General features: G+C 43.5%; 3 protein-coding genes and 1 long non-coding RNA gene across 7 annotated transcripts in view; all 4 read right to left on the bottom strand.

Moving 5' to 3' along the window:
- Positions 1-125: 125 nt before the first annotated feature.
- Positions 126-11,693, bottom strand: LOC105569006 (ethanolamine-phosphate cytidylyltransferase). Of its 3 annotated transcripts, none has more exons than XM_012025122.1 (6): positions 11,403-11,692; positions 5,200-5,337; positions 4,301-4,480; positions 3,780-4,206; positions 3,290-3,510; positions 126-2,314 (listed from the first exon to the last, which is right to left on the bottom strand). In XM_012025122.1, exons 1-6 carry the CDS (start codon positions 11,447-11,449, stop codon positions 2,218-2,220), a joined length of 1,110 nt encoding a protein of 369 aa, XP_011880512.1. In that variant the 5' UTR covers positions 11,450-11,692; the 3' UTR covers positions 126-2,217. The 3 variants fall into 3 exon arrangements, with proteins under 3 accessions (XP_011880512.1, XP_011880514.1, XP_011880513.1); XM_012025124.1 differs by having other exon boundaries at positions 2,249-2,327; positions 11,403-11,693; XM_012025123.1 differs by lacking the exon at positions 126-2,314 and adding an exon at positions 2,523-2,696 and having other exon boundaries at positions 11,403-11,693.
- Positions 11,694-13,035: 1,342 nt separating this feature from the next.
- On the bottom strand, positions 13,036-21,794 carry LOC105569005 (ATP-dependent RNA helicase dbp2-like). Its single transcript, XM_012025121.1, has 7 exons — positions 21,647-21,794; positions 17,657-18,870; positions 17,327-17,386; positions 15,135-15,365; positions 14,826-14,996; positions 14,361-14,532; positions 13,036-14,211 (listed from the first exon to the last, which is right to left on the bottom strand). Coding segments are annotated over exons 1-6 (1,830 nt in total). The 5' UTR covers positions 21,649-21,794; the 3' UTR covers positions 13,036-14,211; positions 14,361-14,380.
- LOC105569004 lies at positions 15,890-17,319 on the bottom strand. Its single transcript, XR_001009468.1, has 2 exons — positions 16,711-17,319; positions 15,890-16,611 (listed from the first exon to the last, which is right to left on the bottom strand). It is a non-coding gene; the product is annotated as an uncharacterized LOC105569004 (long non-coding RNA).
- Positions 21,795-22,727: 933 nt separating the features above from the next.
- The window catches only part of LOC105569003 (ATP-dependent RNA helicase dbp2-like), a 7,868-nt gene continuing 3,109 nt past the window's right edge, over positions 22,728-27,486 (bottom strand). The window contains exons 2-7 of one of the 2 annotated variants that reach the window (XM_012025120.1): positions 26,794-27,054; positions 26,476-26,713; positions 25,959-26,239; positions 25,375-25,868; positions 23,575-23,817; positions 22,728-23,379 (exon numbers count right to left, since the gene is read on the bottom strand). In XM_012025120.1, coding sequence (XP_011880510.1) covers positions 23,054-23,379; positions 23,575-23,817; positions 25,375-25,868; positions 25,959-26,239; positions 26,476-26,713; positions 26,794-27,054 — 1,843 coding nt within the window. In that variant the 3' untranslated portion in view covers positions 22,728-23,053. Of the gene's footprint in view, positions 23,380-23,574; positions 23,818-24,180; positions 24,804-25,374; positions 25,869-25,958; positions 26,240-26,475; positions 26,714-26,793; positions 27,055-27,486 lie in introns of those variants that run through there. The other variant, XR_001009467.1, reaches the window with a different exon arrangement.

Here is a 27,486-nt window from a genome sequence, read left to right as displayed (position 1 = left end):
GAGAGAGAGAGAGAGAAAGAGAATAAAACCAATCGCGAAACAGCACAACGCGCGATACTGAGGACACGATAATCGATCCATGAAAGTAACTAAGAAGCGTAACACAACATTACTTACGACTATTGTAGATGTGACCGTGTACAATGACTATTTATTATAAAATAAAAGGTTAAACAATCTTTGTTTTTGCGTGCTACAATTTTTGTTTGGTGTCGACTCTTTCTGTAGAAAATCACCAACTGTACAATGTTTCTTTCTTCCGGTGTAATCTAGTTCAACTGTCGCTACACAAGTTTATCGGCGCTAATGCCATCGCCACTATGTTATCAGGTCGAAGAACCTGTTTGCGTTACATAGGATGTCCCCGATTTTTCGTTCAGTCGCAGTCCGCCCGTCGACTCGACCGTCGATCCTTACTTCGGTGAAAGCTCGACGGACAGTTGCCGGTCCTCGCGATTTAATGTCTAACGAGGAGAGCTCTGATAGTTTATCTGGAATATCCTTAAACATATCTTCGCGTGCGGCAACGAATATTCGACGTATCTTCCCTGTCACTTCCCCATAGTTCGCAAACAGTTCCAAGTTCGGAGATAAACGGTAACTCGGTTTCTCGTTCAGTCTATACGACGTGCGCCATAAATCTAACTTCTTTGGCTCCGTTGATATTTTTTGGGCATACGATACTCTAATATCTCGCATTAGAAAATCTAACACTTAAATTACGCGTCATAATTTATTCAATGAACAGTGCTTGTCGTAAAAGTTGAATTAACTACCCGGCCGGGTCTTACGAACCGCCCAGGCTCGGCCGTAAGTATCGCCGTCTAGCAACGACCACGGTATCGCTAAGAAACATGCGATAGGCATTTGTAAATGCTTAGGAACTTCCGATTAATTAGACCGAATCACGAGTCTAGCTCCTTTACCTGCCATTCTCGACTATTCGATAATTCCCAGATGAAGGACTACTCGGAATACTCGGAACGTGATTGCGCGTGTGCCGATGTGTCTTCGCTAGTTAAATATGTTAATATAAGAAAACCATACATTTTGTATTGCACAATGAGGATTTCTTTCAAGACCGAACGCGTTATTTCAGTAAAATTCAAGTCATAATGTCCGTAAAATTTGCTTAAAAGTATCGAAACTCCAATCGAACAAATAACAAATGCTCTAACGTATACGAAAAAGATATAAATGACGTAATGATAAGGCGATGCGAAGATTATCGCACGAGGAAAGAGAATAATAGCGAAAAATAGTTGAAATTCAACAGCTCGACTTGAAAAATATTCAATCTTCGTTTCTACAGCGCGTCTTACATGATTGCTTATACGTAATTGTGATTATTTTCGATATTTGAGTCAAGCAACGACATAATGTGAACATCGTGAAAGAACAATTGCTAAACATACCTACGTCCAAAGGCTTTGTAACATACGATATACCTTTAAGACGACTCTTGTCTTTAGAGATATGTGAGATATATGTAGGATGTTCCAGGACTATGTTCCAGGCGTGTGACTAGAAATAAACCCGAAGTTACTTTAGCTACTGCTGAACAAAATTAGCTGAAATTAGCTTTGAAACGCGGTACAATTCAATAAACTTCGTCTGGCTGTTTAGAAATGTTTAAAAATTAATTGTTATATTTACTTACATAATATCTCATACTATATTATATAATTATATTATTACACAATAATTACATAAAATATATTGATTAATAACTTCTGGATTTTATATCGCGTCAAATTTGGTTGGCAAAGTCGCTTTGAAACTCTATTGAGTTCACAACAGATAATCTTCCTGAAAAATTCACTATGATCAGTTAAGACATAAATTTCCATTTGCAAACCTAAATACGTTTTTACTGATAAAAATTAAAACTGATAAAAATGTATCGAGCGGACGACAATAGTCCTGGCACACCTTGCATATAAAATGGTCGCCTGATTTCACAATCGTCGTCGTTGTGCACCAACGTCCGTAGTGATATTGCAAGAAATTAAAACTAGCGCGGACTTCCACATCGCTAATCGACATCTCTAGCATACTGATTGATCGATTATAAATATTTATTTCAACTATGTAAGGCATTTTGAAACGATAAATTGAGTGTCGGTGTGACGTCGTATTTACACGTTGATTTTATAAAATCTGATCATCACACGTATACACCGCGAATGTTCGCGGAGGGAAAATAAAAACGAACAATTATTCGATCCTGTCATTTTTCTTAGACTTGATGAAGGCTTCGTAAGCGGCAAGCTCTTTTTTCTCCTTCCTTAAATTTCTACCCTCGTATTCCAACCTGCAATTAGACGCTAGATCAACACGTGATAGGAATGCTCGCAGTCGTTGGGATATGTGAATGTGTGTTATCATTGAAAGAGGCTACTGTACACGATATATCGCGGTAAATGAGAGAATGGAGCAAAATGAAACTCAAGAAAACACTTTGCAAGATGAACGAAATTACATATCCCATCAGAAGCAGTAAATGAATGAATGACAACAAATTATAATGAGACGTAAGTAAATATGCGTTTATTGCAAATTGGATAGAAAATACAGAACTGCCAGGTCTGTCCCATCAACGATTGCTCAATAATTGAATAGAGAATACAAAACAACCAGACTTTAATTATCAACATTTGCTGAAAGTCTTAATAACCGTATAAAGCTCGTTCGGCCTGGGGGGATAAAAAGCAGAATATGAAAAATTAATACTTAATTTTTTTCTTTAATTTTTCGGCGTAATTAAACATGTTTTGCAGCAGCAATTTTATTATAGGCACGTATAGGAACGGAACGTAGAGGAGCGTATCAGAATTATCTTCAGTTTCACAAAAGTCGAAACGGAAATCAATCTTTTTTTTAAATCGCATATTGTTCTTTGAATAACAACGCGAACAGTTACTGTATTATTCTCTCAAATAATTGTAACATATTTAAGTGTACCGTCCCAAACAATACGTATGTCTCTAAAAGACATCTTTAAGACGTCTTTTAGACATGAGTGCTGCATTGGGATAAATGTGAATAACATATAAATAATTTTTACAAACACGTATGTGTCTTCTACTTGAGCAAATTGAAAGCATCGTTTATATCCAAAATGTTCATGTAATTAATTTACTCAAGAATTTCATAACTAAAGAATCGTGATTACGTGTAAACTATCATCGGAAATCTTCTACGGACTGAAGGACCAGAAGATATTGTTCTTAGAAAGTCTGACAAAGAAAGTACACATGCATAGCAGGCCTGTGAAGATGGAACATACCTGTGGAGAATGATCCTCTCAACAATTTTTTCCGTCGTCATGTCATTACCGCTATCTAACAATTTAAATTTATTTTGCTTCTTGGGCTCCGCGTATGGATCCGATCCATCCTCGCAAGGCATTATAGGCGTCTGCCCGTGACACACGACAGATACGTTGAAATGTTCCATCAGATTTCTCGTCACTGCGTACGGCGCGCCGATTACAACTTCATTAACATACTGCAAAGAAGAGAATACAATGCATAAGAACTTGATGTGATGTAACTCTGTCATCTCAAACGGTGGCGTGACTTATAAGTTTTTCTTTTCGCTCGATAATATGCAACGCAGGCTTCCGAAGACTACGCAGATTGCATCTATACTGATACACCGAGTAAGTTCGTGTGTACCAATCCGTATTTTTCCGCTCTTCCGTAACGTTTATTTTAAACAATTGATTCACGCAGGTACTCATTAAAAATGTCGGGTCGGCGCAAAAAGAGGCTCACCTTACACGCTAGTACACTGAGAACACGTTCGTGTAGGTTCATGATAGGATGATTGCCGCATTTGTATCGATTAACGGCGGGATCGGTGTGTAAACCGACGATGAGGTAGTCTCCCTCCTTCTTGGCGACTTCCAAGAAGTCCAAGTGGCCCACGTGGAAGAGATCGAACGCGCCCGCCACGTACACGATCTTGTCGCCCGGCTGCGGGCTCTTGCCGTCGCTGAACTGAATGATTTTCTGCGTCGTCGGCAGAAATTGCGAGCAGCCGGTCCACGGGCTCCGGGCGGTCCGGTCCTGACCCATGCTCTTGCTCGGCTCTCTGTCGACGCTGTACTCGTTGTCACCCTGCCGAAAGTGTTGCCGCGTCATCAGCAACATTCGTCCCACGAGGTCGGTCGTCGAGACGCCGGCTGTACGCTGGACCTCTCTGAAATATATATATATAGCCAGGTTAGCAAAAGACGGTACGATCTTCGAAATGAACAGAGTAATAATGTTGGTTTCTCTTTTAAGGAAATTACCTGTAGCGACCGGCTGCCTTGACCAAATGATACGTGTCCACGCCGTCAGCCGTCATTGTGATATCGTCGCCGTGAACACAGAAATCACAGTTGTATTTGTCTAATGTTTCTAACGTTGTGACATAAGGCGCAGCTTCGACCACCTCGTCCACCCATTTAATGCCGCGCACCATTTTGTACCTGAGAAGAAGGAAATTCAGAGTCGGTTACGCCCGTGATTGATAAAAGTTATACGCAATCGTCGTCGTTATTTTATCGACGTACTTGAGCGGTTGTTCGCAAAAACTGTAGCGATTTTAAGTCTCGCCGTAAAAATTTGATGCAAAATCGTTATATCCGCATCGACGTAATCCGGAAAGATAATCTGTAATTAGTACCGGGGAAAGTAACTTATGTAAACCGCGGCTGACAAGATAGCGGTTCTTGCTCCGCGGCAACGATACATTGCGTTCCTTGGCCGCTCGGGTGTTTTTTTCCCTACGCAAGTATTGACCTAAAATGTCAAGGCTCTAGCGAGACCTTCTCCGCCGAGCCTGACACGATCGTAGCTTTGGAATATATTAATAATTTACATCCAAACGATGATGAATATGGAGAACTCGCACAACATCTCCCTCGTAATGACCAAGCATGTTACAATGTGCTAGAATCGGAGTGTTTTACCGTCATTATGTAATCTTCCGTGTCTAGTCTCTAAGAAAAAAAAGAAAAAAAACCGTGTATTGCACGAGAAGCGGGAAACACGTGCATCCGCTACGCTACAGGCGTTGCGAGTCTCGAGGGACTAAATGCGTGGAATTTGAAAGATTGATTAACACATAATAACAAACTCTGGATGACAATCCAAGTCGCGGCCGGTCATTACGGCTTACATAATTTCCTTCAACGAAGCAACGTACCTTTCTTGCTCGGTGAAGACGGGCGGGCCCTTGTGTCTCGTGATTTCCTCATCGTTGTGGACACCTACAACCAGGTAGTTGCCCAAAGCCTTCGCCTGCCTCAAGGAGTTCGCGTGTCCAAAGTGCACCATGTCATAACTGCAATCGACATTTCGTTTGTATTTACTTGGTGTCGTCGGAACAAGAGAACAAAACGTGTCAGAAAAATTGTCTCGACTCGCGAGAAGAATTATTTCAAGAAGTTCGGTATAGAAGCCTGTGAACAAGGTCACCGTACAGGGTGTTCGTGTCGTAACACTAATAATACTTTAGTAAAATTAAAACTCGGCAAACGTTTCGGTTTGCAACTAGGTCATCTTCGGCGCGGTGGAATGAAAAGTTATTTCGCTGTAAAAACCGACGAGAGATACGCTCGCAAATCCGCACAGCTCGCATTACGTATTTATCATAAAATTGCCAACTCGCGAACTGCAGTGTTCACTCGATAAGGAAAGGTCAATCGTTGAAAACTGTAAAAAAAATTTTTTTTACTGCCAACATAAATGTCAAAAGTTAAAACTGAACAATAATTAAAAATTGCAAATATGTAAGAGCTCCGAGCGTAGAGTTGTATCGAGAGACCATCGTTTGCGATGTTAACAAAAATCCAGAGCCGTGGGCTTGGATTTATAAACTGGACTACAAATTCGAGCCTTCGTTATTTATTTACATTATCGAAAAACTGGAAATCTTTGCAAAATAACACTGTCCAAATTGTTTGATCGGAATGAAGGACTAAATATTAGTTTCACCGTAAATACGTAAGCAATAATAGACGGGGAAATGCATATTTGAGTGGGTCTGTAGACACCCTCGGCGTGTCGCGTTCCAATAATATTCAACTAAAATCTGCAAATCGTGTGCGCGCGGCACACAATTCGAGAAAACCGAGAGGGTTTTCCCGCCCGTACACTGAGAAAAATATCCTGGCCTAATCGAATAGTTAATTGACAATAATTGACAAACGGATATATTCAATTAAATTGTATATCCGACGAAAAATATAATCGGTTTTTCGATTAAATTTCATCGGTGACTGTACTTTCATTGGATAAATTTTATCGAATATATCCGCAATTTAATCGGAAAATTTAATCGGAGAAGCCGATGGTTAATTTTCCATCGGAAACGCTAAGTACTTGATCGATTTATCCAATGGAAATTTTTCTCAGTGTACACTGATAAAAAAAAATATGTCAATCCAAAATACTTTATTCAAGAAAATTATTTATTAGGTGGCTTCTAATAGCTTATTAACTTAAATTTATAATAATAATAAACAAATTAAAACATGCATTTCCTTAATTTAAGTATTATATTTATTAAATATGAAATAGCAGATAATTTTAAATTTAAAAAATTTACTTTAATTCGATAAAACGTTTACTAAGATACAAGTTTTACAGCGAAGAAAATTGAATTTCTTATTTGACAAAAACAATGATTTTATTTAATAAATAGGATTCTCTATTTCATGAAATCTTTAGTTGAATGTAGAAAATGTAACGATTTAAATTAATTTACTTAATATAAAATACACAGATTTACTTGACATTTGATATTTTTATTTACATAGAATAAATATTTACTTTAGTAAAAAAAATAATTTGAAGTAAATCTACTTTGTTAGTTTAAAATAATTTTTTCATCAGTGTACGAGACGAAATTAAATAAAAAAACAATTTCCGCGTGAAAATATCTAATGGATATGATTATTAATAACGAATGTAATTTAATGATTCGATAAGGATTTCGAGAAGTGGTCCGTCAACAGAGGCATGTAAAGTAGCCTTGGAGTGCAACGTAGCTCTGATAATTATTATATCAATCGTGCGATAAGGCGAAATATAAATCGCACGATAACACATTGAAATACGCATCTGCGCGCGTACAAGCTTCCGTGGCCCGCGCGAAAATTAATATTCAACAACGGGCAAAAATGTGCTGGGACAAATACAGTTTTGAGAACCCTCAAACAGGTTTAATATCGCCAGTAGTTTAAAACCAATGATGTGTAATTTTTAATCGACCTACACTGGCCAATGTTTTTATTTAAAAAAACTACTAATTTTTTTTAACACTGGCCAGTGTAGATCGTTTACAAATTACATATCATTGTTTTTTCGAACCCCGTTTAAAATAATACAGATGGAATCTGATCAGATTACATTAAATTGCATATAATTTCAATGTAAATTAATAAGACTCTTATTTATCTACGTTGAAATTGCATGTAATCTAATGTAATCTGATCAGATTCTATCTATTCTATCTAATATTTTCAACGTAAATTAATAAGACACTTATTTAGCTGCATTGAAATTGCATGTAATCGCATGTAATCTAATGTAATCTGATCAGATTCTATCTATTCTATCTAATACTTTCTATGTAAATTAATAAGACTCTTATTTAGCTACATTGAAATTGCACGTAATCTAATGTAATCAGATCAAACTCCATCTAATATTTTAAACAGGGAAACACGCGTCGTAATCGCGAAATATGTTCGGGATTGTCAAGTATACGACGATGATTCGAAACTGAGGGGAAGAGGGGGTAGCGGTCGAAGGAGTACAATTAGTATTAATGTATTCGAAAGAAGATTGAAATCGATTCGGAGCTACAATTTGACGAGCTCATCTTGCGTCACGTTCGTTCATCAACGTGACAACGCTAATTTTAAATCGCGCATAATTGATAAAAAGTATATACGTGAGCTACAATCAAGGTGCCGCATTCCGAGGGTCTTGCGCCATCGTAAAAAAAAGAAGGAAAAAAAAGAGAGGCGGTAAATCGTGAACGCATCGCGTACGGAATTGCGATCATGTTTCGCCGCGCCTCCAGCTATATCGTTCTCCATCGCTAATCGATCGTCGTCTCGAACGACTCGTTCGCCGTCGATAGACGAAGGTGTGCGATTTATTTCTATCCCAAAAACGCAAATGACGAAAATCCACTTCTATCGGTGCAGATCAATTTTTATCCTCCGTTCATTGTTTCATCCTTTTCGTTCTAAAACTTTGAGAAAGATAGCAAGCAAGTTAAACCGAGATTAACGTTAATCTATCTCGTGCCCGTTTCTATCAATGTAGATTAACTTTAATCTCGTTTTCCATTTCTTCTTGTCTTTTACTAATTCGTAAAACTAACCATAGTAGCACAGTACAGTGGCTCAACATTGTCTGAACATTGGCTCAATGTTGGTTATATTAAGGCCTGTGTCCACGATGCTGAAACTTGGTCCAAGTTCTAGTTTAGAGAAATGTGTGGACAATCAACTTGCAGCTTTCATGGGGTAGCTGCAAGTTGATTGTCCACACGTTTCTCGGAACTAAAACTTGGACAAAGTTCTAGCATCGAGGACACAAGCCTTTAGAAATGGATTGGCCGATATTGTCCAACGTAAAGCCAATATTGGCCATGGAATAAATGTATAAAATATTGCAGAATGCACAGTTGAAAAATTTGTGTTAAATTCAACAGATATCACATGTCCCAAACGGTCCATACAAATTTTACAGTTAATTCAACTTAATATGGATATGTTAAATGATCACACTAATACTCTGTTAATATTTTAACACAAGATAAATGCAGATCTCAAAATAAATTGGTGTAAAATTAACATATTTTTAATGACAAAATGAATTTAAAAAATGTAAGTTTTACATTTTACTCTCACTTATGTTGTATAGAATAAAATCAACATTTTATTCTGTAAATTTTAACAGATAAATCTTATTACTAATAATATAGCACATATGTTTTGTGTAAGATTAAAAGATAAGTACACATTGTGTTGTTTTAACATTTCCTTTCAGTTATTTTAATAATTTTACATTTGAAGTCAATCAACACAAGAGCAATATGTTAAATTAACACATGAATGTGCTGAACATTTAACACAAAAATTTTAGCAAGAAAACACAAATTTTCCAGCTGTGTAACAATTATATAATATTAGATTTATATTGGAAATGCAGTGGCCAATATCTAACAATGTAAAGAGAATATTGGTTTAACACGGATACAGTATTGGCTAAATAAGAGAAGGCGTCGATCTTACAATATTGGGCCAATATTGGCAATACTGGACTTACGCTATCTCCCAATATTGCGGGCCAATGTATTGGTGCTACTAGGTAGAAAACGAGGGGGAAACCGCTGACCAAAATCTTGTACACCAATGCCCACTAATGCCCAGTGGGCATTACTTTATCTTATTATCTTCTTTTATCGTATTTATCTTGTTTTATCTTATTTTATCTTACTGTACCTTATTTTATCTTATTTTATCTTTATAATGCCCCAGAAAGACGTAATGCCCAAAAAATGTCCTAGTAATGCCCAGTAATGCCACAAGTATGTACACCACAATGCCCTCAGCGGTTTCCCCCTCGGGAGAAAAGGATGCAAAGTAAGCTGAGCCGAGATTAAAGTTAGACTGCGTTGGTAGAAACATCGGTAGAAATGGACATTAGTTGGAAGAAAAGCGAAAGACCCATAAAACTGCCACGGAGGTTGCCGACTGCGTATTTTTCTCCGACAAAAAAAAATACGCAAGCGTTCGAAACGGCGTGGTCGCGTGGCGAAGGACGACAGGGGGCAAGGCGGAGGGGGGGGAGGGGGGACAAGGGCTGGAATTCGGCTCTAGGCCGGCGAGGACCGGTCTCTGCCGCGTATCATTTTATTATCGGAGCGTTTAAAACGAGGACACGCACGCTCCGAATCGTGTCGCGGCGCCGACGAGATTCTCTGTCGCCAATCACGGAGCGCGATTTCGGAGCGCGCGTGTTTCAATTGAATCCACCTCGCGGTAGAACGGCGATACGAGTGCGAAGCACGAGGGCCGCTCGAAAAGTTCTAGGGACGAGGTAAACGGAAAGTTCCGACCCTTCTACGAGGCGAACACGTCGAGCGGTACAATTTTTATAGATCGCCGAACGGACGATGGTCGGTTCAAGTCTCCCAGTCTACGATAGGTGATTTTAGCCCTGAGTCCTAAAATTGGCCCGTCACAGTCCGATGTTCTTCCTGTTTTCGACTGTAATTGGGTCAATTTCTTAAGGCCTGTGTCCACGGTGCCAGAACTTGGACCAAGTTCTGGCATCGTGGACATTGGGCTTTAGGGCTCGGCGCTTTTACGGAAAAGCCGCAAGACGATTGGCTCCACGTCTCGTGGAACTAGAACTTGGACGCAAGGCTTTAAGGGCCTGCGTCCACGATGCTAGAACTAGGTCCAAGTTCTAGTTGCGAGAAACGTGTGGCCAATCAACTTGCAGCGATTCCGTAAAAGCTGCCCTTAAAGCCTTGTGTCCACGATCCAAGAACTGTGTCCAAATTCTAATACCGAGAAAGAATAGCTGCAGGTTGATTGGGTACACATTTCTCGAAACTAGAACTTGGACCAAGTTCTAGCATCGTGGACATTGGCCTTAAGGGCTTGTTCGTTCCTCTCGCGTATCAATACGAGTATCCATCGCCGACAGGGCCCTCCTCGCGAGATGAAGGGTCGATCGCGGCTTCAGGTTTATATTTAAAAGATCAGCTATGTCGCTCGAACGACATAGCTGACTGACTCTGTGAAGAACGAATCCATTTGACGGAAATGAATCGGAACACTCGACGTGTTCATAGAAAGGTCGGAACTTTCCATTTGACGTGTCACGTCGCGCGAGCCGCCAGTCGCACGCCACTCCCGAGAACTTTTCAAACGGCCCTCAAAGTGACAAAATTACCAAAATATAACAATCGACCGGGAATCTGCAATTCAACGACATACTTCGCTCGCGATCGGCGCAAAAATCAACGCGGAGAACCGCGCGCGCGCGCGCGCGCGAGACAGAGCGAGAGAGAGAGAGAGAGGGGGGGTTTCTCTCGCTCCCTCGCTCTCCGGGGACTCGCCTTCCTCGCGATTTTACTCGCGTCAGCGGAAGAAGGGTTGGTCGGACACGTACGAGCGGCGCGTTAATATCGATTGATCGCGCGCCCGAGAGGCGGGCGACGCGACTCGCGCGGCACGGCACGGCACGTGTGCCGCGTCGGTCGGTTCGGGCCGACGGACGGGCGACTCCGCGGCGGAGCCGCTCCGGCGTCGCTCGCCGCCTCCCCGACGGTCTCCCCGGCGCGCCCGAGAGTATCCGCTAAACGTCGTCGCTCACCATCCGTCGCACCAGACGCGAACCTCCTTGCGAGCCTCCTCCGTCATGACGGACGCAGCCGGGTATCCTTGATATCACTGACTGCCGCCTCTTCCTATCGCGAGTGACGTCCGACGACTGTGTGGGCTGATCGTCGGTAGAGGGGCGAAAGGGCAGAGGGAGAGAGAGAGAGAGAGCGCTAGAGGAAGAAAGAGAGAGAGAGAGAGCACCCGCTCGCGCACGTGCGAACGTCCGCCACCGAGCCCGTCGCGAAGCCGACTGCGCGCGTCGCCGCCTCGCACGTCGCCTTTAAAATCCCGCCGCGTCCCGCGCCCTCGCGACTACGCCGTCGTCGCCGAGTAGGGATCGCGGGGATCGCGCTGACGTAACCCCCGGGGAGGGGGAGAGCTCGAGACCTCCTCCACGTCGCGCGCGCGAAAACGGCCCTTGAACAGCCCGGGAAGTCTCCTCTCTTTCTCGGGTATCGAACGAAATCACGACCGGTTTTCTCGGCCTCGATTCACGTCTCCAAACGTCTCGGTATCGATTCACGTTTCCAAATGGCGAATCTCTTTTTCCAGAGGCGCCGAGACGCGGGAGAGACACGCGGAGTCCGTGTCGACCCTTCGAAAGGGAACATTTTTTTTCAAGTATTCGGCGGTCGCGCGTTCCTAAGATAGATCTCGGTGCGTTTTCACGACAGGAATAACGCCTTCAGATTCTTACACAATTGCCCTTGTATATCTTTTTACGCGTACAGAACGAGGCAGTTGTGGCCCAAAACGAAACGGCAAATTGCATTCGTTAGCATTTTGAAATATACCTTGCGAAACGAAAAAATCCGATTTTAGCAAATTAAAGCGTGCAGCAATTACGATCATCATCCCGTGAGTAAGCGGAGCGTATCAACTGCTAGCTCATCCAACGCTCAACGTTAGATAGAAATTGCATCATGTCGTTTGCCATTAGTCTCGAGAGTAAATCTCCGCGTTTAAATGTATCTTCTAGGCTCGGAGCTCTTAGCGAACACGATTGACGCACAATTTCTCAGTCACGCTAGACGCGCATAATTGCGACTACAAATATTAATCCCGCGCTTCCTCTCTGCCCGGTTAATACACGCGCGCTTATTACGATACACGAAACCTCTTTGTTTTAACGGCGATTAACGAAGAAGCGGTTCGCACGATTAGCGCTTAGTCATAATCCACGTATCCACCGTAATTGGAAAATTATATCAATTCGCCGTCGATTATCGTTAGTCTACGACACACTGGCCCGTATTCTGAACCCTTTTATCAATAAAAGCGCCTCTGAAAGTGATTAATAAGCCTTCCGATTGGCTGCGAGCCAATTTTTATCGATAAAAAAAGATTAAAAACACGGGCCTGCGGTCCGGTTTCGCCGACGTCGCTCAACTTTAAGCTTGGCTTAATTCGTTCTCCGTCTCTTTCCAGCTGTTGCCTTAGAAAGAGACGAACGTGAATTAAACTGAGATTAAAGTTAAGCGACATTTGGTGAAACCGGGGCCCCCAAGTGTGCCATCGTTGTAACGTAGCAGACACGAAGATACAAACGTTGTGGAGTTTCATAAATATGCGGAAAAGCGTATAAATGAAATTATACTAGACAGCAGTAATCTTATTACCTCTCGTTAATTTTATACGAAACGATTCTTTTTATTATATTCTGCCGTGTTGAAGTGTCATTGCGTGACAAAGAAGCAGCGGCATTCTACACATTCCAATAACTTATTACAGCATCGCCATAAATACATGTACATTCTGTAACGACAATGTGGACAATTGAATTGGTAAGAAGCCGAGAAGCTCGATTATCGTGGAATAAGCAGGCGGTACATTAATCATAGACATAACAAATATTTTATTCCAACGCCGATAAATCGCGGTGGAGTAAATGTTTTCATTTGAGTAAAGGGGCAAATTCCGGACCGGATCGTATGATTCTCGATAAAGCGGATCGACCAATGAATGAAGCAGACGGTCTTCCTTGACACTCGACGAAGATTAATTGTTATCGATAGCGGTTTAAATGAAATTATCTCGAGCGTCTGCAGATAGGACATTTCGTAGTAAATCTAATATTAGCATGTGTATACGCGTGTCTGTGCGACGGCATTCGTAGCTCTCAGCCAGCTGTATCTTAATACATAACGTAACTTGCCAAAATGTGTCGCGTTAACGCATCGATCGAATGCCGGTCGTCCGAGCACACACGTTTACACATTGGCGATTTGACACACATTACAGGGATATCTGAAAATGTGTTTATGATCGAAATAAAAAGATTGCGATTATACAGATATAAATAAAAAAATTATTATCGCTACGTGTAACGATACCGATAATATTACAGAAATAAATACGCACGTAAAGAATAAAAAATAAATACGCACACACTGCGTCGAAGAAACGTTGGAGAGAAAGCAAACTTTACATAGAGTAATGCCACGTTTCAGCTTTTTATAGTGTCACCCTTGCACTATTTATTATCGAATGTACAGCGGCAAGCCAATCGAATGGTAATACTATATCGCTCGGCGACAATCATGTGACATATCATTGACCGCCTGAATATATTAAGGAGCTATCCTAAATGTAACACATGTGACTTGCGTAATTGATATCGTTATAATATTACTTAAAGCTAATGAAAAAGTCGATGTGTACTAGAAAAGAAAAAGGAGTCGTATGCTCGTGAGAATGTAAGTGCAAATTGTTTGGAACGATTCTCCGCAACTCTGGGCTCGTCGGCTCATATCAAGCGTCGATACCGCTATTAATCCCTCTGGAACGCAGACGGGAGTGTTCTGTTACAAACGAGAAAGATATGTAGAGACAGGGAAAATGTCGTCCTTGGACTCGATTCTCTCTTATTTAGATAAATTCCTATCTAAATAAGATTATCTATCCACTTCTTTCGCTCTCTTTTTCTCTTGTTATGTTGTACAATACCCACGTTTAACCGTTCATTTGTAGTCAATAGCCGTTTTGCTGCCGATAGCCGCTGCCGCCGCCGTACCCGCTACTGTTCTGGCTGTAGCTACTGGAGCCACCGCCGGAGGTTCCGCTCCCGAAGCTGTTTTGGGGGAATGATTTACTGCTTCCATAGCTAGCCCCGCCTATGCCACCTACGTGAAGCGTACAGCAGGCGTTTACACAAGACACAATAATTTTCTCTCTTACCAAATCTTATCGCTATCGAACGTGTCACAATGTCTGACGACAGTGAATTACCGTGAGAGAGGTAGGGAGGTGGAGAGAACAGAAGGGCTAAGAATACGTGTGGAGACTTGATTGCATCAGTTACTGATACTTTACTGATTTAGAATATTTGCGGTAACATTGTCTTTTTTTTCCATTTCCAAGCGAGAACTAATCGAACGAGATTACACAATCAACTTTCTAAATGACGAGAACCCACCGCTACTGCTTCCGGACCATTTGTTGCCGCGATCGCTCGCGCCAGTGCCGGAAGAGCGGTCGAATCTCCCTCTGTCTCCTGTGTCGCGGCCTCCGCGGGTGCCTCGTGAACCGCCACGGCCTCCGGAGCCTCGTCCGCCACCACCTCCGCTGCGTCCACCATATCGTCCTCCTAATCATTAATCATTAATAATCCTCCTAATAATGAACAGCAATAGGGTCAACATTTTCTCCCTATTTAGATGTAAATTTCAAGAGTATCTTCTTTAAATCTCAATGTGAACAAAAAAAATAGTGAACAAACACTCACTCTTATAAACGCCGGGATTTCTGGACAAATCGTACAGTTTCGGATTGACAACTTGCTTGGCCTCTTCCAGAACTTGGATTAAGTCACTAGCCTTGTGGGCATTGCCGGGCGTGAAAAAGGCGTACGCGGTTCCTGTACGCTGCGAGCGACCAGTACGTCCAATACGGTGCACATAGTCCTCAGAGTTGGATGGATAGTCCAAGTTTATCACAAATTTGACATCCTCGACATCTGCGAGATACGTTACATTATAATTGCGGCACACGGAAAATACTTGTTTCTTTGTGGTTCAATTAACTCTTATAAAGCGAATAGATTCAAGCATTTTACCAGGACGCTGCCCTTGCTAATGGAATTAAAGAATCTGATCGTAGGTTACCACTATCGAGCGTTCCAAACCTTGAAGCATTTGCAAGATGTAGGAAAAAAAAACAAACAAACAATTCAACTATCCACTCTTCTCCTCTTTAACGTGCCGCTAACGCGCTTGACAATTTGAGACGGTACACTTGGATACGAAGGACGGACACAGACACAAAAGTTACCTCATGTACAATAGAAAATATCATCCCGAAGTGCAAGCAAAGTAGCTTTAGTTCCATTTGCAATTCGCATACAACATTTAAGTTGACCACAAAGAGCAAGTCTGCATGTAATTACCTGTTTGCGAGCTAGAGCTGGAAATGGTAAATACATTTTTTGGAAATGTAGAGGAATCAGAGCTCAGATGGTTCTCATGGAATTCTCGCTTCACGTATTTAGCGAGCTCTACATTTTTATTTCTTAGTCAACGTTACACCCTTCTCTCCCGCACCAAAGTATGGATCTGTGCTGGCTATTTCGAAATTTGGTCCTTGTACATTGCTTCGGTGAAGAGGTTGGAACACCAAGTGAGCACCTTGCGTTCTCCACTCAACCCCCACATGTACTTCCCCGTCAAATAATTAGCATCAAGAACTACGCGCCGCAATATTGTGAAGAACTCCCTCCTGCTTTGACGTCACTCAATTGTGAACATTACATCAGATTGTTCGCCCCAACATTATAGAATCTTTGACAATTCACAAGCGACATACATATTGAACGTGAAACTCTCGGAATGTTGTGAAAATTGTTCTGAAAACGTCTGCGAGGCGAGACGCGGTTACTGACAATTATTTAAAACGATATCACAATTAATGCAGAGCGCGACTTGATGCAATTTGCTATCTCAATCTAGCGAATGTGTGAACCGGCAATATTTATCCATTTTGTTCTTTTCTTTTTCGTCCTGATGCTAAACGCCCTAACACTACGATTTCCATACTTTGGACCGTCGCAGGTACAGAGTGAGAGTGTTTTTCGAGTGGCAAGGTGGCCGAGGCACAGCGTTTGGTTAGCTTGTTGCGAGGGGGCGGCGACCAGCAGTCACGCCCCGTTCAATTACATTTTCCAAAGCTAGTTGCAGAGTTCTAAGACTCCAGAGTCGCATGTGCCTCTGAAAACACATAGAACAGCACGTTAATACCAGACTGACAGGACTTGTTTCGATCTGAGAGTACAAAATCGGAAGAGATAAGCCTGGCTAATCGCTTACCTGGCTCCCTCACTCTTAAAGCTGAAATATTTTGACGTTCTTTCTAATATCGACGGCCGTCTACAGCGTCGCTCGAGATTCACTCGGCGTAATCGTTTCCCGTGCAAAAATAAAACACGCGAGCGGCCTTAGAAGAACGTCAAAATCCACTTACGCACTAGTCTATGATAAAAGAAGTTAAGGCTTAGAAGAAGTTAACGAAACGATTAGAACTTATTCATTAATCGTACCGCTGAAAAGACAATGGCGATGTTAATTGGTGCGCTCTGCGACGCGCGCTTACCGAAAACTCTCGCTTAATTAGTGGGCGAAACGAAAGAATTAGCGTAAAAAAAAAAAATTAACGAAACGGAAGGTGTGTACGTGTATATGGTGTGTGTCAATGGTAAAATCAAATGGGGTGGGTGGGGGGGGGAAATATGTAACTAGTCGTTTCCTGTGGAGTTCCTTAAGAGTAATTAAATTATCTCCAGCCACACTGGTAAGGAGGTAATGTCAATCAGTCTGGCACATGCCGTTATCCGTTGCCACATTACAATACCACGACTTTCACAAATGTGAAATAACCATCGCAGCCTGACCCTTACATCATACCTATATATCTGCGGATTCTTACCTAGACCTCGCGCCGCCACGTCGGTAGCCACTAGGATGGCAGACCTGCTATTCCGGAACTCTAAAACAACGTCTCTTGTATTACGAATAACAATACGACGCGATACATTCAAGATGCAAAACGAACGCGGAAAGTTAACTCTACTCTTATCCTCTTTCGACAAGTATAGAGAATATTGCAAGATACTTGACAGTTATTTGTAAGAAATTTAGTATCTTTTCACTCGTTTGAACGCGGCCGACCAAAGATAGGAAAATTTCCAATGACATTCGAGTAAAAAGGAACGTTTGTCTCGCGCGTTACTTGGAAAACCATAGCAATAGCACTCACGGTTCAATACATAATCTCTCTCCTGCTGGCTTTTGTCTCCGTGAATACCAATCGCTTGCCATCCGTATCTATTAATGGCTCTTGTTATATCATCGACCTTTCTTTTAGTTTCCACAAATATTATAGTCTTATTCTCCGACTCGTTCGAGATCTCTTCCAGCAGCTTCATGAGTTTACTCTCCTTCTCGTACTCCTCGCACACGTCGACGATCTGCAGGATATTGTGATTGGCGGCCAGTTGCAGGGAGCCAATGTTGATCTGTATGTAGTCCGTTAGAAACTCCTCCGCGAGGTTACGCACTTCCTTCGGCCACGTGGCCGACCACATGAGAGTCTGACGGTCCGGGCGTATTTGTTCTACAATTTTCCTAATTTGCGGCTCAAAGCCCATGTCGAGCATCCTATCGGCCTCGTCGAGCACTAGATATGTACACCTACGTAGATTCGTGGTGCCGCGCTCCAGGAAGTCTATCAGACGCCCTGGCGTTGCGATGCAGATCTCTACTCCGCGCTCGAGGTCGCGTGCCTGGGGCCCCTTCGGCGCGCCACCGAAGATGCAAGTGTTCCGTACCTGAGAAGACATACCGAAGTCGGACGCGACCTGCTGGATCTGCTGCGCCAGCTCGCGCGTCGGCGCCAGGATCAGCGCGATCGGGCCGTCATTCCGGCTGAGTCGAGGCTGGTGATTTATGTGCACGATCGCCGGCAGGATGTACGCCAGCGTCTTGCCCGAGCCCGTCTGCGCGATGCCGACCATGTCCCGGCCAGACAGGGCGATCGGCCAGCCCTGCGCCTGGATCGCGGTCGGCTCGCCGAATCCCTGTCTGCGGATCTCGTTCAGCACGTAGTCCGGGAAACCGCCCTCCTCGAAGTAGATGTTGGGCCCAGGTAGGTTGGTCCCTTTCACGGTGATCTCCTTGTTGGAACGATATGCCTCCACAGCGTGAATACTTCGCGCCATCACGTTCGGGTGCGGTTGATAGAAGTCCTTCCGGAACTGCGGTAGAGTGCTCATATCCCATCGCGGTTTGCGTAGACGCTCGCCCGGCTGTCGGTTCTTGAAGTTGTTGCCCCCGAAGCCGCCGTCGCGGTTCGCGCTGCTGCTGAATCTACTGCCGCCTCCCCCGCCGTCGCGGCCGCCGAAGCGTCCGCCGCCGCCGCGTGCACCTCCGCCTCCTCCACGTCTGTCGGAACGGTCGCGTTCACCGTATGCCCTTTTTCGAACAAAGCAAAGGTCCGAAACCATCATTAAATTTCTATTAAAAAAAAAATTTTTTAAAGAAGAACAAGTTAGCTCGGCTGTGGTCGAAATTAGTCCCTCAAGAGTCTGGCCAACAGGCAGTTTCGGCGAAATGATGCGAGGGAAAGAAATATATTCTCACTCTACACGGCGCGCATGCTGTACGTAGAGTTTTGCCGAAACTGGCCTCGGTGGGTCAATCCTGTATCTTACACTGTAGCGAAAATGCTAAAAGTGAGTGGCTCTGTCTCTTTCTAATTGTCCCCTTGGAGAGAGCCGCTCACTCTTAGCATTTTCACTATGTCGCAAGATACAGAATCGACACCCAGATCAGAGAGACTCTAGTCGAGATGTGCTCGCAGTGCTAAACATCTGTAATGCAAGTGACGCAAGGAGTAGATTTTTAGCACCGCATCGGGGGGGCCAATTCTGTATCTTGCAATACAGTGAGAATGCTAAAAGCGAGCGGCTTTGTCTTCTTCCAACGGGACGGCTAGAGACAAAGCTACTCAGCCTCAGCATTTTCACTACAGCGTAAGATACGGAATTGACACCCTGATTGCATTTTGGATCAAGATGTACGCGAGCAAACCAGCAAGCAGAAAAGCACCGTGTGCCGCTAGCTTCAGTTTAAATTCTCTTCAAGCGGACAAAGATGGAGATTTCTCCAACCTCTTGGTGAGCTAATAGTTAAATTGTGTCTACTTTTGTGTCCAGTTAAAGGACAAAGGGCCGGCTTTTCCAACCTCTTGGTAAAATAATAGTTTAATCTTATGTCCACCTTTGCCTAATTTCAAGGAGAAACAAAGACCTATGTGCGATTTAACTATTCGTTAACTTATCAAGAGGTTGGAACAACCGGCCCCACGACCAAGACGACAAAGACGTTTCTTGGTAATCGAGATATCGAGAATTTAGCAACTCGGACAACTTTGCATTGCAATATCTCCACTCGTGGGGCACGTGGGAGAAAAATGAAGGCACTTTTATTATGCAAATCTACTACCGTGTCTCGTGATAATTTAATTATTAGTTGACATACCGAGAGGCTAGAAAAATCGCCTTAAGTTACCTCCTATATTTAAAAATGTGAATTTATATACCGTTTCTTTTCACATTGGTTCTGCGCGCAGATTTCTTTTTCGCAATAGGAATAATTTACAGCACGGGGAAGGGGGGGGGGATATTGAATGCTAAATGTAGCATCAGAAAAATGCTGAAATGCAGCATTTTAAATATAATTACGAATCGTTTATCGATTTGAGTACGCCAACTTGCTGACGATAATTCCACTGATAAGAAAACTGCGTTGTGTCCGAAAGAGAAATCAGCGCGCAGAACAAATGCGGAAAGAAACGGTATATAAATTCACATTTTTAAATATAAGAATAACAAGTTGGGCTACCTACATCTTGCCTCGTGACCCGCATCGGCGCTTTGCTCACATGTTGTTTGGTTCTAGTTAGGGGTCTTACTCGAAAGTTTATTATGAAATTGCCTCTTTATCTAATTTCTAAAATTAGAAAAAGCCGAAGTTTAACCGAGATCAAAATTGCATCTGCGTCAAACGGGCATTAGGCCTACAATTTAACCATTAGCTCGCCGAGAGGCTGAAAGGTCACAAATTACTTTCGATTGTCTGCTAAACCGCTTCGCGTGCTTACGTATCAGCGCGCACGATTCCGCCTCGACCGCGATACGCTACGTATTTACGGCACACGCGATTATTGAACGTCGGGGAGGGAGAGTGTGTTTTTTTCCAACAGCCAATGGTCTGTCGGCACACGGGAGACTTTCGCAGGACGAATAGAGGAAAGTCGTCCATTATGAGTTAGCAGATTTTCAACGTCCAAGTTCAAGCGCAAGCCGTTCTTCGCAACGATTGCACGATCGAACAATCAATTCTCCGCCAAGCAGACGTCGCTGCGAGAGCAATAAATTCATGATGGAATCAACCGACGGCGCCTATTGATTTACCGGAAGCCCCGCTGTCCCATATTAGGATCCTACCGCGCAACGGAATTTCCCTCTATTCGTCATCCGAACCTTTCAACCTTCCTCGTTCTCCCCACGTCTAATTATACGTTCGATGTTAAACGCAAAAGTTCCAGCGCGGCCACGAAGAGCCGATCTATAAAATATCGGGCGCGTCCCGCGCGACAGAGCGTCCCGCAAGTTTCTCGCAATTGCCCACGGAGATTCTCGCCAACGGCATCGCAAAAAACAATCGTACGAAGACGTCAGACTTACGTAATGCGACTCGGCCGCTTCTCCCCCAATTTTCCACGAAGCTATGCGTCATCGCGATTAATCGCCCGTTCGGCGGCTTCTTATCGCCGCGTCTTATCCGCGACACGCCGCGCCCCTCTCGCCGACGAACGCCGAGCGAGATTTTCGCGAAGATTCCACGCGCGGCCCGAGCCCCCGGGAGAAAGTCACGTCGAGAATTTTTTTTCCCCCCTCGTTGCGACGCGACGCGACGCGCGAGCGGAATCCGCGGCTCCTGGAGGGAACGGCGGGGACGCGGCGATTCCGCTCGGCGATCCGCGCGCACGTCGTCGCGGCACCGCGCGGAGATCCCGGCGGCGGGTCCTCGCGCGACCGCGCCGAGCCAGCGCGACAAAGGAGTCCCTCGCCGTTCGCAAAATGGCGCACGATCGCGAGCGCGTTCGCTGGTAGCGAAACGTTCAGCGGAGAATAGCGCGTCGACGGGGGCGAAATTCGGCCCGCGTCGACTCGCGCGGACTTACATTGCAGCGAGCGGGAATGCGTGAGTGTCCTCTGTACGATTTCCTCGGCGATTACCGCTGCTGGTCGGGAGCGATCCGGACCGGTTGACGAGAACACGTTCGCCTGCGTGCAGGCCAGCCAGCTGAAGGGACGAGAGGACGGGCCGTCGGCGTCACGGTGTCATGGCGGCCGGCGAAGTAGTCCCTCCGCGGCTCGCGGTCGCGGCCCCGCGGGCGACGATCTTCGGCGATCGCGAGGAAAAATCGCCGCGCGAGTCGAGGAGGAGCGGGCGGGGCGCGCACGCCTCCTCGGGGGGACTCCCGTCGACGGGGAAACCGGGGAAACGGCGGCGAGGAGGCGCGGGCCGTTCCGCGCCGGAACTGCAAGTTAGGCACGGACGAGCGCCGCAGCGCCGCCACGCGCGCGCCCGCTCAACTAGACCGCGGCGAGTCGCGCGCCAAATTTCAAACTGCGCGCCCGAGATCGGTCTCCGTTATAATTTTATATCTTTATCACTGTAGGATTTTCTCTTAAAGGAAGAGAAGAATTTGGATACCCACGAGTGAAGATTCAATTGGCCGTGTTGTGTAACGTTACGCAGAAGAAAGTCCCCTGCTATTGTAAGATTCTAATACGAGATAGGTTTTGCAACGTCCAAATTCAATCACAAATCTCTTCTCGCGACGATCACACGATCTAATAATCCAATTTGCCACTGAACGGCTTTCACTCCGAGGGCAATAAATTCGTGGTGGAACCAACAGACGGTGCCTATTAATTTAGCGGAAACTCCGCTATCTCATAATAGGGGACTGTAGGATCTATACACGTTTCGTTAGCAATTTGACAATCGGAAGCCAGAAAGCCCGATTAATTTTTATCCAGAAAAATAAAGATAGTAGTCATGTAACGTACAGACTTCAATCACTCTTACATTAGACATTTTGTCACGTTTCTTTATGCGTCTGAATTTTTGTACGTGAAATTGTCCGGGTAGATCTCTAAATCGAGTCGCTGCGCGAAATACGTTGTCCCATATTTCTTCTCACTCGTTAAACAGCAAGTTTTAATTCTTGAGAACACGGAAAAGAACTCGGCTACTTCGAAGAAAGCGAAAGATAACTTTATTAATTCTATAACACAGACTCACGCAACAAATACATGTCAATTTTTTTTCTTAAAAATTTCGGCAATCGTCAAAGCATCACAGATGTTAAAAAGAAAAACAGAAATATATATATATATTTAAGAACAACAATCTTCACTATTACGCCACGTAACTTATTGTATACCTATACGTTCTTTCTTCGTCTATTAAAGCTTTAACAGGCTCTTATTTGCATCTTGTCCAATCTCACTATAAGTAAATACATTTTACATCGTCGGTTCACACATTACGTGCTACTAATCATTAAAAAAAAACGGAATTAATAGGTCGTGCTTCTGTAGGAATAGCCGCTTCCGTAATTGTCGCCACCCCCGTAATTCTGAGGCATACTACTCCCCTGTCCGTAGCTTCTCTGCACGCCGGTGCTATACCCGTACGCCGCGTTCTGGCTCGGGGAAGCGTTTTGTTTCATATTATTATAACTACTGTAATTCGGTCCCGAATAAACGCCCGAGGAAGGCTGATAAGAAGTCCCGCTGCGAGAAGTCCCTCTCCCTCTTGCCGAAACGCCGCCTCTTCCTCTACCGTCGTTACTTCTCCGGCCGTTGCCCCTTTCAGCGCCATTACCGCCGAAACGCTTTCCACCTTATCGCAATAATGATACAGATTTGAAATATATAAATAATCCAATTAATTAGCGATCATGATCGGAGGTGAAGCAAGCTACTCCTTCTTTCACGTTTGCCATATAGAGCGACGGAAGTTTACTGTGTGCATGTGCCATTGGAATAAAAAGGTATACGTATAAATACGGACATCAGACTGCGTGCGAAAACATACTTCTGCCGCCGAAGCTTCCCGCCTTGGCCATCTCTGCCATCTCGCTGAGACGCGGATTGACGTTCTGTCCTGCCTCGCGCAAAACTTCTATCAAATCACCGGCATGCTTCATGTTGTGAGTCGTGAAAAAGGCATACGCCGTTCCGGTCTGTCGCTTACGTCCAGTTCGACCGATTCTATGTATGTAATCCTCCGACGAAGACGGATAGTCGAAATTTATCACGTATCCCACATCGTCCACGTCTGCGAAATAGTAAAAAAATTATTATCAATGATGTTAACGGACACAACGGCCGTATCTTCCTTGATGAATATATGTAAAATCTGTTATTTCAACAATTCCTTCTGAACTCGAAAACTAAATCGATCATGTTCTCATTTAACTGAATATATTTTTACCGACAAGCTTGTCGATGCTTGTATCTACGCATAATCGATAGACACTGTCAGACGTTGATCGACAAGTTGTCTGAATGAAAGGAAAAATATATCTCTACGCGTCAAGTAAACTGAATACATATTGGATACGTGTACATAATATACTAACATTTTGGCAAGAAACTATCGATATAAAAATTTCCAGATAAAATAGATTTGAACACCCACCTTTCGTTTGGAAATTCCGACGTGAAATCAGCGAGAACGACCCCGTTTGCTTTTAAAGGGGGGGGGCAATTCTGGTTGCTTTCTTATGGTAATATACTGGCGGCCTAGAGATTAGACAGACACAGCGGTTGTGTCTGGTTTGGGATAGAGGCAGCAATTTAGGGTTTAAGCCTGGGCGCATTAGTTTCGATAGGCACCGCATAATAATTTCGTAAAGTTAAAGTTAGAGGCACTGAATGACAAACTTAACAATTGCCTGTTTGAGTTTTCGTATTGCAATTGCAAATTGAGTTTACATATTCATGGTTGTTACTTCACGTATGATAAAAACCTTGCTTAAAAGATATTCATTTAATCTTGTAATTATGACAAATGATATCAAGTAAAATAAACGTATATTGCGATTATCTAGTGTTATCTGATACACCATCTGATTAATGCATCAATGGTAAAATTTACTTTGTTATTTCGTGATGGAAAAATTAGAACGGAAGTTAAATCGCATATCAGTCTAGCTTTCCATCTGGTAATTGTTATAATAAATAAGCAAGGAAAAATAAAATAGTCACTGTGTCTGCCCAATACTGACAGTACACCGCGTTGAGTTAGGGTACTCTGTGCCTCTGAAAAAGAAAAGCAGACAGACTTAGTGGTAGCTTGTGTGCATTTTTCAGAACCTTACTCTTATATAAACATCATTATCAAAATCAACAAGACTCTTCATTTCAACATTGAAGCTAATAGTCAAATAATCGATACAGTCACAAATCGAACATTCAAGTGGTAAGAACGTTGGCTATTTCTATAATTTTTACATGAAATAAGATACAGATTTATTCACAAGAAATTAATGGGATTGAAACAAGGTGAAGGTGGGTTTACAAAACGTAAGAGATCACCGAGATTAGAAAATGTTCAACACACATACGTTCTAATTGCAAAACGAAAAGTTGTAAAGAGGCATAAACCACACGAGAAACGTTATCAATTTTACACGGCTCTACGATACACTCGAGACAAGTACGGTAAAGAGTTCCAATGCATCACACACCGCTACATACACAGCTGTCGGCTGGTCTCACTTTAACAACGCATCACCGGCTAATCCAATAAGTGTTGCCACTACCCAGTTTAACCGTGACCCTCCTAGTGTCTCGCCAATACCAAAGCATAGCCGAACAGAGCTTTACGTACCCAAGCCTCTGGCGGCTACGTCAGTCGCGACCAAGATCGGCGCTCTTCCGCTGCGGAATTCTTGCAGCACATGGTCCCTCTCCTGCTGGTTTTTGTCACCGTGAATACTCACAGCTTGCCAGCCCTCGCGTCGAATATTTCTCGTGATATCGTCCACTTTACGCTTAGTTTCCACAAATATGATAGTCTTGTTCTCCTTTTCAGTACCGATCTCTTGAAGCAATCTATACAGCTTCGAGTCCTTCTCGTGCTCGTGACAAACGTCGATGATCTGAGTGATGTTGTGATTGGCCGAGAGGGTCAGAGCGCCGATATTGAGATGGACATAATCCGTGAGGAAGTCCTCCGCGAGCGCGCGAACTTCTTTAGGCCACGTCGCCGACCACATTAGGACTTGCCTGTCGGGTCGTATCTGCTCGATTATTTTTCGTATCTGAGGTTCGAATCCCATGTCCAACATGCGATCGGCTTCGTCGAGTACTAGATACGTGCACCTAAAATGACATTTAAATGATTATAAAAATTTATATAATCACTCTCCAATAGAGACGATTCTTGTTGAAATTTCAGAGGGTCGTACGTACCTAGACAAGTTTGCGGTTCCTCTTTCTAAGAAATCTATAAGTCTACCTGGTGTAGCGATGCATATTTCAATGCCCCTCTCCAAATCGTACGCTTGCGGTCCTTTAGGAGCACCGCCGAAGATGCACGTGTTTCTTACAGCTGCGGTCTCTCCAAAACTGTTGGCTACTTCTTGAATTTGTTGAGCTAATTCTCTGGTTGGAGCCAAGATCAAGACAATCGGGCCGTCCCCACAGCTCATGCGCGGCTGTTGTATGATATGCACGATTGCGGGTAAAATATACTGAAAAAAATCGAGCAGATTAACACAAATGTACAAACACACCTTTAAAATATTATCTATCCATTTTCACTTAAATTGCATAAAGTACATTTGCAATTTGCTTAAATGATTTACCGAATAATTGAACAACTGTTAAATAAAATTGAACAAGAAACGCAAACATTCGAAAATTCCACATCTGTTAGATATTAATGTATTTATTGTATTATATCGAGCGTGCTTTGAATCTTGCTCACTCCAAGTGTCTTTCCAGAGCCAGTCTGAGCAATCGCAACGAGATCCCTGCCGCTAAGGGCAATAGGCCAGCCTTGGGCCTGGATTGGGGTTGGATGCGAATATCCCTCCCTACGAATACCCTCCATTACGTAAGGCGGGAAGTTCCCCTCCTCGAAATATTGTACGGGATTGGGAACGTTCCGACCCTTCACGGTTATCTCCGCCCTCTCGCGAAACTGATTCACCTCCTCCATAGATCTAACAAGGCATTAAATTCGTGAGCATATCTCATATTACCTCATATTGTATTTAGTGCTAATTACCAATACTATCAATACCTGTTCCTGACCGCGGGATGCTCTACATAAAAGTCTTTGCGCAATGGCTCCAAGGTACAAAGATCCCAGTTTACTTTCCTTAGGCCGCCACCAGGCTGCTTGCCCTTCAATCCTCCTCGCACGTTATTAGCGCTTCCTCTACCGAGTGCGCCAAATCTGTTGGTGCCGCGTCCATTATCGCCGCCGTCTCTGCCAGTAATCGCTCCTGCCTTGACAGTGCCGCCGCGGCGGCCCCTGCTCTGATCTTGGTTGCGGTTAAACCTACAAATGTGCGCACACGCTTTGTAGTTCTTTTTAAATAAAATTGTATCTTAAAAATTTTCGAGTTTAACTCGGCCTGCTCTTGGTATAAATTTTGATTGATAAAAAAAGATGAAATGATATAATTTCTGCATCTTATTTTGGCACAAACTGATCTAGGATATTAATTCAACAAAGTATACAGTTTTTCCGATAGAAATTTCGAGCTCAGCTCGATTTGCTCTCAGCACAAACTTGGATTAATACAAAGCAACTCGACCTGCTCTTGGTATAAATGTTGATTGATAAAAAATATCAAATGGTATAATTTCTGCATCTTATTTTAGCACAAAATAATCTAGGATATTAATCCAACAAAGTGTACAGTTTTTCTGATAGAAATTTCGAGCTCAGCTCGATTTGTTCTCAGCACAAACTTGGATTAATACAAAG

Source organism: Vollenhovia emeryi, unplaced genomic scaffold (genome assembly GCF_000949405.1).
Source record: "Vollenhovia emeryi isolate VEMERY1.0 unplaced genomic scaffold, V.emery_V1.0 DF939126.1, whole genome shotgun sequence".
Lineage (NCBI taxonomy): Eukaryota > Metazoa > Arthropoda > Insecta > Hymenoptera > Formicidae > Vollenhovia > Vollenhovia emeryi.
This window is presented reverse-complemented; position numbering and strand designations above follow the sequence as displayed.

What these genes read in the sequence shown, in the direction of transcription:
- LOC105569006 (XM_012025122.1), bottom strand. Translation starts at nt 11,449, where the DNA reads ATGACGGAGGAGGCTCGCAAGGAGGTTCGCGTCTGGTGCGACGGATG. An exon ending in TCAGTGTACTAGCGTGTAAG is followed by an intron (nt 3,511 to 3,779) that starts GTGAGCCTCTTT and finishes TCTTCTTTGCAG; the next exon opens with TATGTTAATGAAGTTGTAAT. An exon ending in GAGAGGATCATTCTCCACAG is followed by an intron (nt 2,315 to 3,289) that starts GTATGTTCCATC and finishes GTCTAATTGCAG; the next exon opens with GTTGGAATACGAGGGTAGAA.
- LOC105569005 (XM_012025121.1), bottom strand. An exon ending in AAATCCCGGCGTTTATAAGA is followed by an intron (nt 14,997 to 15,134) that starts GTGAGTGTTTGT and finishes ATTAATGATTAG; the next exon opens with GAGGACGATATGGTGGACGC. An exon ending in ATGGTCCGGAAGCAGTAGCG is followed by an intron (nt 14,533 to 14,825) that starts GTGGGTTCTCGT and finishes CGCTTCACGTAG; the next exon opens with GTGGCATAGGCGGGGCTAGC.